Raw genomic sequence first — 13,555 nt, 5'->3', positions numbered from 1 at the left:
GGCAAGCGCCCGCTCTCCTCCTCCTCCACTTCCTCCTCCTCCCTGCCCCGGAAGCGCTCGTGTTCCGCAGGGAAGCGGGCGGGAGACACCGGGCCCGCCCCGGAAAACAGCGCGGCCGCGGGCGGGGAAGGAGTGCGCTTGCTCGGCCCGCGCGAGGTGTCTCGGCCCGGCGCTTCCCGGAGCTCCCCATCGCTCCTCACCGTTCCTCACCTCTTCTCCCGACCGCTCCTCCGCGCCGCTTCCCGCCATGTCGCGGCGGCGGCACAGCGACGACAGCGATGGTGAGCCCCGCGTCCCCCCCGAGGTGGCCCGGCAGGGAGGGTGGATTGGGCGGGATGGAGGAGCGGCAGGGTTTCTCCGGCGTCGGTAACGCTGTGTTCGGTGTGTTGTTGGAGCAGGGCAGCCCCACAAGAGGCGGAGGACGTCCGAGCCGTCGGAGATCGAGGAGAGGCTCGAGTCGCTCATCTGCAGGGTGGGAGAGAAGGTAGGCGGGCCGGCGGCTCGGGAGAGTTAAAGCCTTGTTTCCCTCCGCCCCCTCCTCTTCCCGTGTGCGGTGTGGGAGCACTTCGTCTGTAGTAGCGACCCACAGAGAAAATACTTGTTTTATGAAATAGATGGAAAGTTGCCCGTTTTTGCAAAGCCACGTGCTGTGGCGGGCAAGTGCTTAAATCGTAGCGTGGCGTTTCCCCGTCAGCGATAAACGGCCGGAGAATAGTTACCATTGTATCTAAAGATGGTGTTGCTGATTGTCGTCTGCGAAGGGCGTGTAGGAATTAAGTGGTCTGCCTGTGGCACAGGTTTCCAGTCCCGACAGAACTGGGGGCTAATGGAGGAGGGGGTGGAAGAACAAAAGATTACGGTGTTCCGAAAATCAGGGTGTTTTGCTTCGTGCTGTGCTGTTAATCAATGCTCGGCCGCGTTACTGGGATGCTCCTGAGGTGATATCAGATCTTGCATCCCTGGGGAGCGCTGGAGTTCCTAGCAGGGGAGAGCTTGGCGGTCAGGGGAGCTTGGCGGTCGGGTGCAGCTGTTCTGAGGAGTAGCTGCTCCTCTCAGGCAAGCGAGAACAGATCTTCGCTGCTGATGGAACTGGATTGTTGCCCTGAAAAAAGAGGGGACATGAAAAAGGATACTCTGGCCCAACTTCATTGTCTTACATGTGAGAGTCAGGCTAGTTCATTTTGCCTGTTGATGATGAATCGGTTTTTTATTTTTTTTTTTAGAGTAATTCATCTTTGGAGAGCAACCTGGAGGGCCTAGCTGGTGTTTTGGAAGCTGATCTGCCAAATTACAAAAGCAAGATACTGAGAATACTGTGTACTGTGTACGTATGGAGGAGGTCTGGGAATATGGGACATGCTTTCTTTGTGCAAAAGTTTAAGTGTTTAAGGTAGTCTGAAGGCCATGAATAGCTTTAGTTCCTGATTGCTGTCTTAGCATGGAGTTTGTCTTACTACAAATGAAAGGAATAGAGGAATAAGCTCATTACGTACTGGGTGTAATTCCAGGAAAATACCTCTTTACATTGCTTTTACTTGAAATACGTACAGAGGCTCAAAGCAGGTAGAAGAAATGTCAGAACTGGTGTGCAGCAGCTGTGGGAGCACAGCAGGGCTGGGCAAAATCCTGTTCCCACATGAAATGCTTAAGACCACCAAAATTATTGGCTGCTAACAATTACCTGCATTATCTGTGATGTTTTCTCACTGCTTTCTCTTCCCTGGCAATGATGTGCTCATGTCTTTGTAAGCCCATTTGCTAGAGGAGGGCAACTGGGAACATGAAGAGCAGAAACCAGGCTCTCTGGTGGCTGATAGCGCTCCTTCCTCTCCCTCACAAAGTGCTGGAGCAGAGGTGCCATGTGAGGGTCACTGAGTGGTGTTGAGGGAGGGGTTGTGCGGGGTCTATGTCAGGAGGTAAGACAAGTACGAAGGAAATGTATGGTGGAGACTATATAGCCTATGCTAAGTTTTTGCAGATACTTACAGTCTATTTTGTAGCAATAATAAAAGGCAAATAGTGTGCTTCCTTCCCCCGTAGCAGAAAGACATTTCTCGAAGTACAGTTACATGCATACAAAAATGATAGAGGAAAATTACTTCTATACAGTAGGACCTGGCCCTCCCTATGCTGTATAATAACATTAGTTCTAAATTGTGAGCTTAGAACAACTTCTTGCATTCTTGCAATAAATTCTGTCACTTAAATTATTTGTCCAGCCCTCTGGAATACTCAAAAATTAGATATAAATGAAAAGCAAATACTTTTAGTGTACAGGAAAGAGGCACCTGCCTTTCTAAATGTCTGTGGTTAAAATAAGAAAAATAATGTCTGTAGATATATCCATGGGATAAAACTGTAAGATCATGTTTAGCTGTCTGCTGTTATTTCCTCGTGAGGCGAGTTTAACTTACAACAAGCAGATTCTAAGATGCTATGCAGCGGCCAGTTGGCACATGATGGATAAACAACTAACACAGTGTTTCTTTCTCTGTGTCAGCGCACGTCTGCTACCAGAAAAGCTTACTGTTTACACGACATTGGTGGGGTTGCTGAATGCCAGGAACTACAATTTTGGTGGGGAATTTGTAGAAGCCATGATTCGTCAGCTCAAAGAATGTCTGAAAGTAAATATGTATAACGAAGCTGTGCATTTAGTAAGTGGAGTTTTGTTTGTCTATTTGTTTCACATTCTTTTTCTTTCATCCTTCTTTCACCTTCTTGTTGCAGAAGAGCTGGACTTTGCAGTATGTGCTACAGTCTCTTTTGCTGTCAATGTGCAGGCATTTTAAATATTCCAAGAGGAAATGTGTGCTATGTGAGGAGTATTTTCTTCTTCAGGGGCGAGGAATCATATTACATTTGCAAAATTTACTTCCAGCTGTATCTTTTTCACAGTAAAAAATTAAATCTGCATTAAACAGACATGCTTCTCCCTGCCTGTTCTTCAGTCAAATGTAAAAGATAAAAGAAAGCCAGTGCACTTTCATTGTATTCAGAGGTACATGACGATCTTGTGGCTCCCATGGAAAAAAAATTAAAAGAAAATGAACAGTGTAGTTCTTAAAAGCTATTTTTGATGTCTGGTTTCATTCTGCTGTTGAGGGCTGAAGATCAAGCAGTCAGTTTTAGGTTCTGCCTGTCTTTGAAACCATTTGCTTCATTCTTGCTGCTTATAGATTTGTTTGCTGAAAGGTATTAGAACTACAGCATTGTCTGATTTAGAAGCCCGCTGCCCAGTTCCCCACCGTCTTCTGAAACCCGGTGGTGAAAATTAAGGTTCTAGTCAAGAGACTGATGTTCAGTCAACTGTAGGACACTTTTGCTAATAAGATGTAATTGCTAGAATTTCTGTTATTTTAGTAATCTGATACTATATAGAATAGATACAGAAGTACAGGGGTTTTCTTCTGTAGTTTGCGTGTTTCCCACCATTCCTGAATTAGGAATATTATCCTTACAATGTTACTGCAGTGGGAGGGATTAAGGACATTATAATGAGCAGTATATTAGGTGGCACGTATGATGCTTGTTTTCTAGCATTGAGAGGCAAGTCGTGTGTAGTATTTAAGCCTTTGTGGTACTAAAAGAGTATTACACTTTTATTGGTGGTTTGTTTTAATCATTTCAGTAATGTTTATTTCTTCTTGTGCAGCCAGTTTAAAAAGTATTCATTTAGAACAATTTTTTTCTCTCCTTTAGGTTCGCTTTCTATCCGATCTCGTGAATTGTCATGTAATAGCTGCACCATCAATGGTAGCTATGTTTGAGAACTTTGTGAGTGTGACACAGGAGGAGGATGTACCCCAAGTAAGCAAAAGATCTGTGGGCTCCCTGGGGCTGTTTTCACAATTTGTCTGTACCTTTCATTCAGTACTTATGCTTAGAACAGGGAGGTTTTAGAGAGAGCAGCCTAAATGGATTGACACATACAGTTTCCTGAGCATTAGTAAAAGGAGTCTGTGGCAATTGAGAAATATGTATACAGTAAGAAAATATGGTCCTTTATAGTGAAGTGGCCGAATTGAATTTATTTTACCTTACTCTGGCAGTTGCAGAGTGCCTAGCTTTTCTGCTATACTGATAACATCCAGAAGAACTTTGAAAGTGATCCCATTTATCCCATTTTTTAAGTCTACCTAACACAGTTCAAATGAAAAATTATACTTTTCAAGCATTAATTTTTTTTTTTTTTTTTTTTTGTATCTTGCCTATCCAAGGTGCAACTGCTGGTCTTTACATTCCCCCAAAACAACTTGCTGATGTTTTAAATTAAAATGTGTGTGTGTACCAAATCTGTTGGAGCTTACTTGTATACTCAGGTTTTGGTATATTACCTTTCTATAGGTGCGATGTGACTGGTATATGTTTGCATTTCTGTCATCTTTGCCTTGGGTTGGAAAGGAGTTATATGAGAAAAAGGATGCTGAAATGGATCGTCTCTTGTCTCAGACAGAAAGTTATTTGAAGTAAGTTGTAACTGGTTAGAAACACTCTCTTTGGTATCTGTTTGGTGCAAAATAATAGCTTTGATTATTTCTCACTTTAAAGTATTCTGAAGCCTTAGGTCTGAACCATTTTGTGGGGGGAACAAAGTCCTAAAAATGCAGTAGGTGGAGAGATTCTTGAATTTGAAAAGTTTTATGGTCTTGTCTAGTTTTAGGGTATGTTGAAGGTCTTGTTCTGCTCATGCTGGGGTAGCAGGAGTTGTAGGTGTGCTATTAACACTGGTAGATTTTTACATTAGTACCGTGCAGCATCACTGCTTTCTGTCTAGGTCCTTCAAGTTAATATTGTTATCAAGATAGGCTGATAGAGATATTTTAAGTAATCACAAACTTTGTTTTTATATGCTGTAGACTTCATCAGCTGAAGAGAATGAATACTAGTACATGCACAATAAAAACAAAACTTCTGCCCTAAATTAGTCTATTAAAGGTCAGGTTTTCTCTCCTGTTTAAACAGACGCCGCCAGAAGATCCATGTACCTATGCTGCAAGTGTGGACTGCTGATAAACCACATCCACAAGAAGAGGTGATTAAACTTTACACTGCATTCTTTCAGAAAGTTTGAAAAATAATTTTTACCAAGGTGTTCTTTTATATCGAAATTAAAAGATGTCTCTAAAAGTATGAATGCTTTGAATTGTCTGCTGTTTGGCATTGATTCCAACAAGTTCTGTGTGGGGAATTCTTTTCCAAGTATTGGGCTGAAATGAGGGGTTGATTTGAGTAAGAAGGAGGGTGTTCTGTTTTTTGCTGCAGGCCCTTGAGGAAATGTTACAAAGTAAACTGTAGTGTTTGGTTTTGAACTGCAGGTTACAGGGCTTCATGTTAAAAGGACTTTCTGTGTGAAACAGAATATATGTCATTTGTTACTTACCCTTAAATGTTTTCCCTCTGCAAGAAAGAAACCTTTGTAGTGGCTTTGTTTTTTCTCAACTTTAGGAAATGCTAAACAAATACATAGAAACCGTATGCAGAAGTTACCATGCTATTTTTCTTTACAATTAAGCCAGAAATACTGGAGAGGAGAGGTGGCATCTGGCTAACTTAGGGTGGGATTTGCCTTTTTGGATATTCTTGAGGTTTTTTCTTTCCCCTCACTTTCAGGACAAATGTTGGACAGTGGAATCTAAATTGATTTTCTGGGATATTTTGCAACTTTGTCCTCTTAGATTGTGTTCATTGTTCTGATTAAGTCACAGTCTTAAAAATTATCTTGTTAAACATAGTTTGGAGGGATGGCCTTCCTGATTATGATCAGTTTGTCTACATGAGTTTTTTGCCTGCCCAGTGTCTGAATTTTGTTATTTAGTTCAATAAAGGAGAGATTAGGTGACTGTGTTTGAGACCCCCAGAGTATTTGCAGACATGACTGTTCACATCAGGTGCTAGTTGTTACTCATTTTGTTCACATTTTGTAGTGTCATAATTTCGGTAAATGCAAAGTCCTTGCATGTAAAGATGTTTCTTGCAAATGTTATAACTTGAAATTTGCGTTCAGTAAGGCCACAGGCCTCCAGACTTCTTGCAGTACTTAAACAAACCAAGATTATTGCCGATTGCACAGGTGTCAATGCCATCTCTGTGAGAATACCACCAGAGAGTAGTGACTGTTCACTGCTGTGGTTTCACTGGGACTCCTGAGGTGCCTGTTGGTGTTTAAAAAGTTGCCAGCAGTTAAATTTTACTGGCACAAAACTGTGTTGGACTTAGGAGTAGTTCTGGCATTTAGAGTTCTTACATTATTTGTTGGTTTATTGAATCAGCAGTTTAAGAAACTTTGTTTTTTTCTGAATGTAGTATGGAATGTATACATTTCAGCTAGTTCAGGAAACTGCTGTTTTGTTTGGAGATTCAGCAGATCTGATGTTTCTCACCTTTTCCTTCAGTATCTAGACTGCCTTTGGTCTCAGATTCAGAAATTGAAAAAAGACCGTTGGCAAGAGCGGCACATCCTGAGGCCCTACTTGGCTTTTGACAGTGTTCTCTGTGAGGCACTGCAACACAATCTGCCACCCTTCACACCCCCACCTCACACTGAAGATTCTGTATACCCAATGCCGAGGGTTATTTTTAGGATGTTTGACTACACGGATGACCCTGAGGTATGTGATTGCTGTGGGGAATGGTGAATGGATTTCACAGTTAGCTTCCTGGAGCAATATTGGTGAAAATGTGATGTCTTCTCTCCCAGGATAGGAAGTGGTTTGAAGGCCAGCAGCAATTTTGCTTTGGTACTTCTGCAGAAATCCACTAAGTGACCAAATTACTGTAAAAAGCAAGTTTGTGAGGAGCAGAATTTAGGGAGTAAAATGTTGTGATGCTGTCATTTAGAGGACGATGTTGACTGAATTCTCTAATGTCTCTAGTAAAACTGCATTCACAGAGTTAGATTGAGCTTCAAAAAAGTTGGTGACTCAAGTCTTTTTCTAGGCTAGGTATTTGTTGTAGTGTTTATCTTCTGTTAAAATCTGTTGATGCATATTGTGGAACAAAGGAATGCAGGGAAAGTATATGTACTGCTTTCCCCAAATGCTTTTATACCTCCTTTTGCACGAGTCTGCTGCCTTTTACCTTCGCTTATTGGCCTCTGGGTTTCTCAGTGAAGACCATGAGTGCGTATTCTTTCCATTGTATGGCTTTATTTCTTTAGCATGGTCTAGCTCAGCTGTGATTTTCTTTCCAGGCTGCATGGTGGTAGCCTGCCCAGTGGCTCCACAAAGCAAAGAAAGAAGCAGATGCTCTGTGAACTTAGAATCATTTTCTCTGATTTTGTTCCTATATCTTCTTGTAATGAGTCCTAGTATTCATTTTGTTTTAAACATGAGTGACTTTGAGGTTCACGTGGAAATGTGTCATACCAGCTTTCCAGTCCTGAAGGATATAGGGCAGTTGAGACCTCATGGTGTTTATGTAGAAGTTGGGCTACTTTTTTCTACCTGTAAATGTATCTAGGATAGCTTTCTGCCTGTGGTACCACTGCATTAGCAGTGATCTTCATGAGTCTTCATTCTTTCTTACCAGGGTCCTGTCATGCCTGGCAGCCACTCCGTGGAAAGATTTGTAATAGAAGAGAACCTCCACTGCATCATCAAATCCCACTGGAAAGAGAGAAAGACTTGGTAGGAGGAGCTTGGTAGTGGGGGGCCCTGGAACTTTTTAAATGGCTTTGGTGCCAGAGGGGATATGTCCTGCACTGGTTAGGCAAGAGCTCGAGATCAAACATTTCCTGAAGCTGGTGATGAAAGTTTATTTGCTACTATTTTATTTATCTGTGCTAAAACTGTTGCCTGGAATAATGTGTATCCATAACATCCAGATAACAGAGAGTCTGTGTAATCTGGGGGCAGTGGTTTCTTGGGAAGGGAATCCCTTGATAATACAGAATGTGCTGCAAAAAGTATGCAGACATGCCTTATTCCTCATGGGAGCTCTGTGAACAATGTGGTTGTGTTGTGCTTCCTGGAACGCTGATTAGTTGGGGCAGTGAGCCTTGAGCTGGTTCATCTGCAACTAACTGAGCACTGGTGTTCATGGACATCTCCTTGTTGTGCTTCCTGTGGGAATTACATGCCAGAGATAATTGAGTTTACTCTGGGGAGTCACTGCAGAGCCAGGTTTCGTCAGTTTCAATTCAGCTGTGCCAGGAGGCAGTCAGGACACTTTTCTTCATTTCTGCCCAAACACTCTCTGTTGTGGGTAATTGATAACCAAGATGGTTTGCCACAGCTGTCACACTTCTGTATGAAAATTATCAAACCCTGTATAGTATGCAAGAAGTGGGCAAAAATAATGTTTTTGGTGATGGCATGTGATAAAGTTTTGTGGTTGCAGCTGTTTGTTTCAGCAGAAGCTAGAAATTCAGTGTTGCAGTTACTGGGATAGGCTTTGTTAATTCTCAGAGGAAGGTAAAAGACCACGGGAGATATAAGATGTGCCAGAGAGGTAGTTTGCTTTGCACAAATGATAGGTGATAACAACCTGATTAAAAGATTAAGCATTTGAAACATGAGAGTTTCTTATATAAACCACTAGCTTAATTGTGCTTTCAAGTCATTCCGAACATTTTATTGTTTGGGGTAGATTTTTTCCCCTTTTCATGTACACATGCCGCAATTACAGATCCCAGTGGCTTTCTATGCTAAACTACTGGGGATAGCAGGATAGTGTTCGAGTGATGTTACTGCTGCATAGAGACTACATTGTTACAAATCATAGATCAGGCAATGCTAGCCTGTCCTTTTGCTGTTTCTTTTCTTAAGTGCTCTATGGGTTGAGTAACAGACTTTGGAAGGATTATTGATTTGTTTGGTGCTGTTTTAATAGGAACTCTTGCCCAGAATTAAGCATTTTCTGTAATTCTGTTACTTGATTTTTATATCACATTTGCTGTGTTATGTTTGAATTAAATGTATCTGTGGTTTTGCAGTGCTGCACAGCTGTTGAGCTATCCGGGAAATAACAAGATCCCTTTGAACTACCATATAGTAGAGGTATGGATTTTATAGATCACCTTTTCGGAGCACCATTATTTCATGAGTAACATGTCCCAGTTAGTTCCACTTAAATTACAGTTTGATTTGGGAATCAACCAAAATTTTGTTAAATTCAACCAGCAGCTTTTAAATGAGCAGGTTATATACAGTTGAGTGATAGTCTTGTGCTTTTGTTGTCATTTTAACTTGGTGCAGTCAAACAAGAGGAAATGTACACAAACTGAAATACAAGAAACTCCATTTAAACATAAGAAAAATCTCTTTTTAATGCAAAGGTGATTAAGCACTAGAAGAGTTTGGAGAGAGAACTTGTAGACTTTATCCGTGCAGAAGTTCAAAACCTAACAGGACACAGCCCTAAGCAGCCTGCTCTAGGTGACCCTGCATTATGCAGAGGGCTTTTGAGTTGATGATCTCCAGTTAGATTCAGCCAGTCTGCATGATTTTATGTTTGGGTCTTCTAAATTATTTTGTTCTACTAGCCTTGAAAACAACTTGTGGAGTGGCAGTGTATTTCCTCTGGGATATTCTCCTTATTAGAAAATTCTAGATAACTGTTACGTGCACCAGCAGAGTAGCATAGGTCTTCTTTTACTGCCCTCATTGACAAGTCTGTTTTCAAGTTGCAGTGCTGTATAAAACTTCACTGATTTTCATAAAAAATTCAGATAAATTAACAGATTACAGTAACAGCAACTTGTCATATAAAGGCTTTCTGAAGAAGTAACTGTAAGTATGAATTTCAGAGCTAATTATGACAAGAAATAATCCCATGTAGAAGATTTATCATAAAGTGGAGTTGAGAATTCCTTTTGGCACCAAAATGCCAAATATTCTGATTGCTGTGAAGTTACATGAGTTTTGGTCACCTTGGTTTTTTTCTACTCTGAATTCAGAACAGTATTAAATTTATCTATCACATTAAACAATATTAAAATTAGGAGTAATTTTATGCCTTAACATTGAAGTATATTCAGTGATTTTACTTCCAGTATCTTGAAGTGCTGTAAAAAGTGATGAAAAAACAAAAAGTGTACAAATTCTATGACTAACACTAATAATTTCCTTTTTTCCTTGCAATTTTGAGTTATTTTAGACTATTGACTTCATTATTTGTCTGGCTGCTCAATTTTAATGAAGATCTAGAGTTTTTAAGGCTTAGCATAGGATTTTTTCATGCTTCTCTTCATTCTGCTTACTATTCCACCCTTGTAAGTCTTCTCTGACAGTCTCTCACTAACAGTCATGTTGGTGATATGCAGCTTTCAACAACAGTTCAATCTGTGAAATTTCACTAATTTTTTCAGTAAGTCACAGAACTGTAGAAAAAATGTGGTCTAACAAATAAAGCCAAATGTTATTTAGAGTTCAGGATGTGAGAGTTAGACAGAAGTAAATGTAGCCTGACAGTAGTTGTTGGTACCTTCCCAAGTATTTCTACTTTGGAGGTCCCCGAGACTCCACTTTGCACTTTGTTGGCTACAGAATGCTCCATGCTATCTGAAACCTGTGTGAAAAACTGAAATGTGGCACTTTTCTCTCAGTGACTTCTTCTAGATGCACACATGGGTATTTCTGGTAGCTGTTAAGAGTGTGTCTGTGCAGCCTCACTGGCCTGTTGGACTGCTGTGCCTTGTGCTCCTTTAGTTTTTGGTACAACTTGCACTCGACACAGTTCAGACTTCCAGAGCATCAGTGTCTTCAGGTCTTTCTTGTGGCCTTATTATTGTCATAAAATATGGCAAGACAGTTTGAAATACTTAAGTGGAATATTTGGTAATGACCATGTGATCAATGTCAGAAATACAGTTTTATGTAGTATCTCAAACAGGATGCAATTGACTGTCCAGTTGTTATTGCCTGTCTTGAAAAATGGAGCCATTTTCTGCCTAAGAGTTCTCCCTACCTTTTGGCCATAGCTGTATTAACAATACGTCCAAATTACGCTGACACAGAGAGGTTCCCCAGTATCTTACGGTCTCTATACTTTCAAGTCCTTCCTTAGAAAAACAAGTTCTACTCTATGTGTTTTCATATGCTGTTTTTGGAATCTATAAATGGATGTTGATTTCTTACACAAGTAAGACTTTTCTAAAAAAAAAGGCTCCTTTAAGCTTTATTCAGAAGTTTAAAGAGGAAACTGATCAAACATAATGAATCAAAGTTTCCCAACTCCTTTGATGTAATTTAAATTTAGTTGAGAGTGGAATAGAAAATAAACAACTCAGAGGTGGATGTTGTACAGTGATGACTTTTTCCTAGCACTCAGAGCTTGACATGCTGTTATTATAGGCAAACTTTAAAAACACAAATGCTGACTGCAGGATTCTTTTCAGGTTTCTTAGAAGGGTTTCTTCCAAGGGGTAGTGAGCATATGTATTTGTTGTAGGAAATGCTGATTGTAATTCTCAGTTTAAAGTTGTGACTTCATTTGTATATGGTTTTGTGCAGGAGAAAAGAGGACACAAGGGAAACGATATAAATGTAATTTTAATGTAGATATTCTTTCATACTAAATGCTTAGGCTTCATTTAATGAATTTAGTACTTACTTTTCCACAGGATCAAATTATTTCTGCATTTCTCAGATCATACGGTATCACTGCAGTAGATCATATTATAACTATGCCCATTTCTACAGTTACATGCTGTATTTGTTCGGCATAATAGATGTGTAGTGCTGGTGTTGTGTTAGTATGCAATGGTAAGAGCAGTTAAAGTGGACTGTATTAGCACAGTGTTGTGTTGCAACTACCTTTTACTGGTTCTTTCTCTTTTTCCTGGAACATGCATTTGGCAGGAAAATATAGGTCTTTGTGGTCTGTGGCCACTGTTGTGAAGCTGAGAGTTGTGCAGGCCACATTGGACAGTGCTCTTATTCTGTGGTTTCCTCTCCTGTAGGTAATATTTGCAGAGCTGTTTCAACTGCCATCGCCACCACATATTGAAGTGATGTACACAACACTCCTGATTGAGCTGTGCAAACTTCAGCCTGGCTCTTTACCACAAGTTGTATCCTTTCTGTGCTGCTGAGGAGCATTTATGAAATGCAGTCTTTATTTTTTTTGTTCTGGAGCTGATGGGATTGTAATAAATACTATTAATATTTTACAGTATTACTGTTTTACAGTAGCTGCAGGGAACTTTACCTGTAAAGCTTGCATTGCTTGTTGCATGATGTGAATTCTGTTCTTCTGTGGAAGAAGCCAGCAGTTTTGTTGCAGTAATGGAAGAAGAACAGGCTGGGATTAGAGGGTGGAACTCAAAATATTTTTCATTTTTTCCACTGTGAATTTACTTGATTTACCTGATTTTGGAGTAGACTCAGGGAGCTTCCAGTGCAAAACGTTGATGACATTCTATTAAAAACCTGATAGGAAAAGCATGTGACTTACCTACTTCTTTTTTGTAAACCTTAACAAGAAACTTTAAGCTTGCACAAGCCACAGAAATGCTCTACATGCGTTTGGACACAATGAATACAACATGTGTGGACAGGTAAATGTGTTTCGGAGATGACGGAAAACATTCCTCAATATCCAGTGTAGAAGAAAACACAGAGGCTGTGAAAAGAGTAGTCAGAAAGCTTTGTTAGAACTACCTGATGTTATCCAAAATGTTTTGTGGGCTCTGGCTTTGAGTGGTCTAAGGAGAAGATGGAGGATGGACTGCTTGCCTCTCCTCCCAGGAACACTCCCCTGGAGGTTACAAGTTTAGCTGTCTATGCAGGGCAGTTGAGATCAGTGACAACTTCTCCATGTTCAAAGTTGTTCATGGTTAGCACTCTGTTACCTGGCACTGTGCCTGCTCCCTAGTGGTTGGGGGGTGACTTGGAAGGGAAGTTGATGGCTTACGTGCCACCCAGAGGAGGAGAATGGTGGTGATTTTGTCCTGCCAGTGAAGGACATTGAGTAGGAGAGGGGTTAATGACTCATGAAAAATGTGAAAGTTGCTTATTCACAGTAAGTTTATGTTTTAATTGGTAGTTTAATACTTCATCTCTTCATGTGAAATGATAGAGCATGAAAGGCTGTTTGTCCATAAAACCTTTTTTCTGACTCTCCAAACTGAGTCTTTTGTATCTGTCAACATAAATGCCTGTTTAATGCTGTAATAGCCTTAAGGGTTTAGGCTTGTCTTTGAAAAGTAAAATGCATTTATAAGAGAAGCTCAACTGAACACTTTCCTGCACTTCTGACATTTAACAGAGCTTTCTTTTTCTTTTAATAAAGATTTATTAACTGGTTTTCTCACCACTTGAGCAACTTTCAGTTCCGTTGGAGCTGGGAGGACTGGTAAGTTTCTGTCCTTTGGATTCTAACCTGAGATTGCTAAAACCTTAACATTTCACATATATCCAGAAAGTATCACAATATGGTGGCCCTGTTAATTGCTTTGCTCTAGTTTATCAGAGACCTTTCTTAATCTGTCCACCAGCACTCACTGGTAGATTATCTTGATAATCACTTAGTCACTGTGTTGTCCCTAGTGAACTTTGTGATAAATCTCAAGCCAGTGTAAGCGCTCCTTAAAGAGGGGAAGCACAAATGTGCC

General features: G+C 40.6%; 1 protein-coding gene across 1 annotated transcript in view; it reads left to right on the top strand.

Annotated features, from left to right (window-relative positions):
• Positions 1-101: 101 nt before the first annotated feature.
• NCBP1 (nuclear cap binding protein subunit 1) overlaps positions 102-13,555 on the top strand; it is a 32,071-nt gene continuing 18,617 nt past the window's right edge. The window contains exons 1-13 of the mRNA XM_039566928.1: positions 102-281; positions 399-484; positions 1,224-1,324; positions 2,501-2,657; positions 3,703-3,810; positions 4,348-4,469; positions 4,966-5,035; positions 6,396-6,611; positions 7,531-7,628; positions 8,936-8,999; positions 11,903-12,013; positions 12,435-12,499; positions 13,234-13,296. Coding sequence (XP_039422862.1) covers positions 248-281; positions 399-484; positions 1,224-1,324; positions 2,501-2,657; positions 3,703-3,810; positions 4,348-4,469; positions 4,966-5,035; positions 6,396-6,611; positions 7,531-7,628; positions 8,936-8,999; positions 11,903-12,013; positions 12,435-12,499; positions 13,234-13,296 — 1,295 coding nt within the window. The 5' untranslated portion in view covers positions 102-247. The remainder of the gene's footprint in view (positions 282-398; positions 485-1,223; positions 1,325-2,500; positions 2,658-3,702; positions 3,811-4,347; positions 4,470-4,965; positions 5,036-6,395; positions 6,612-7,530; positions 7,629-8,935; positions 9,000-11,902; positions 12,014-12,434; positions 12,500-13,233; positions 13,297-13,555) is intronic.

The sequence above is a fragment of the Corvus cornix genome, chromosome Z (genome assembly GCF_000738735.6).
Source record: "Corvus cornix cornix isolate S_Up_H32 chromosome Z, ASM73873v5, whole genome shotgun sequence".
NCBI classification, from domain to species: Eukaryota; Metazoa; Chordata; class Aves; order Passeriformes; family Corvidae; genus Corvus; species Corvus cornix.
Note: the sequence above shows the minus strand (reverse complement) of the source record. Positions and strands in the feature narration are given on the sequence as shown.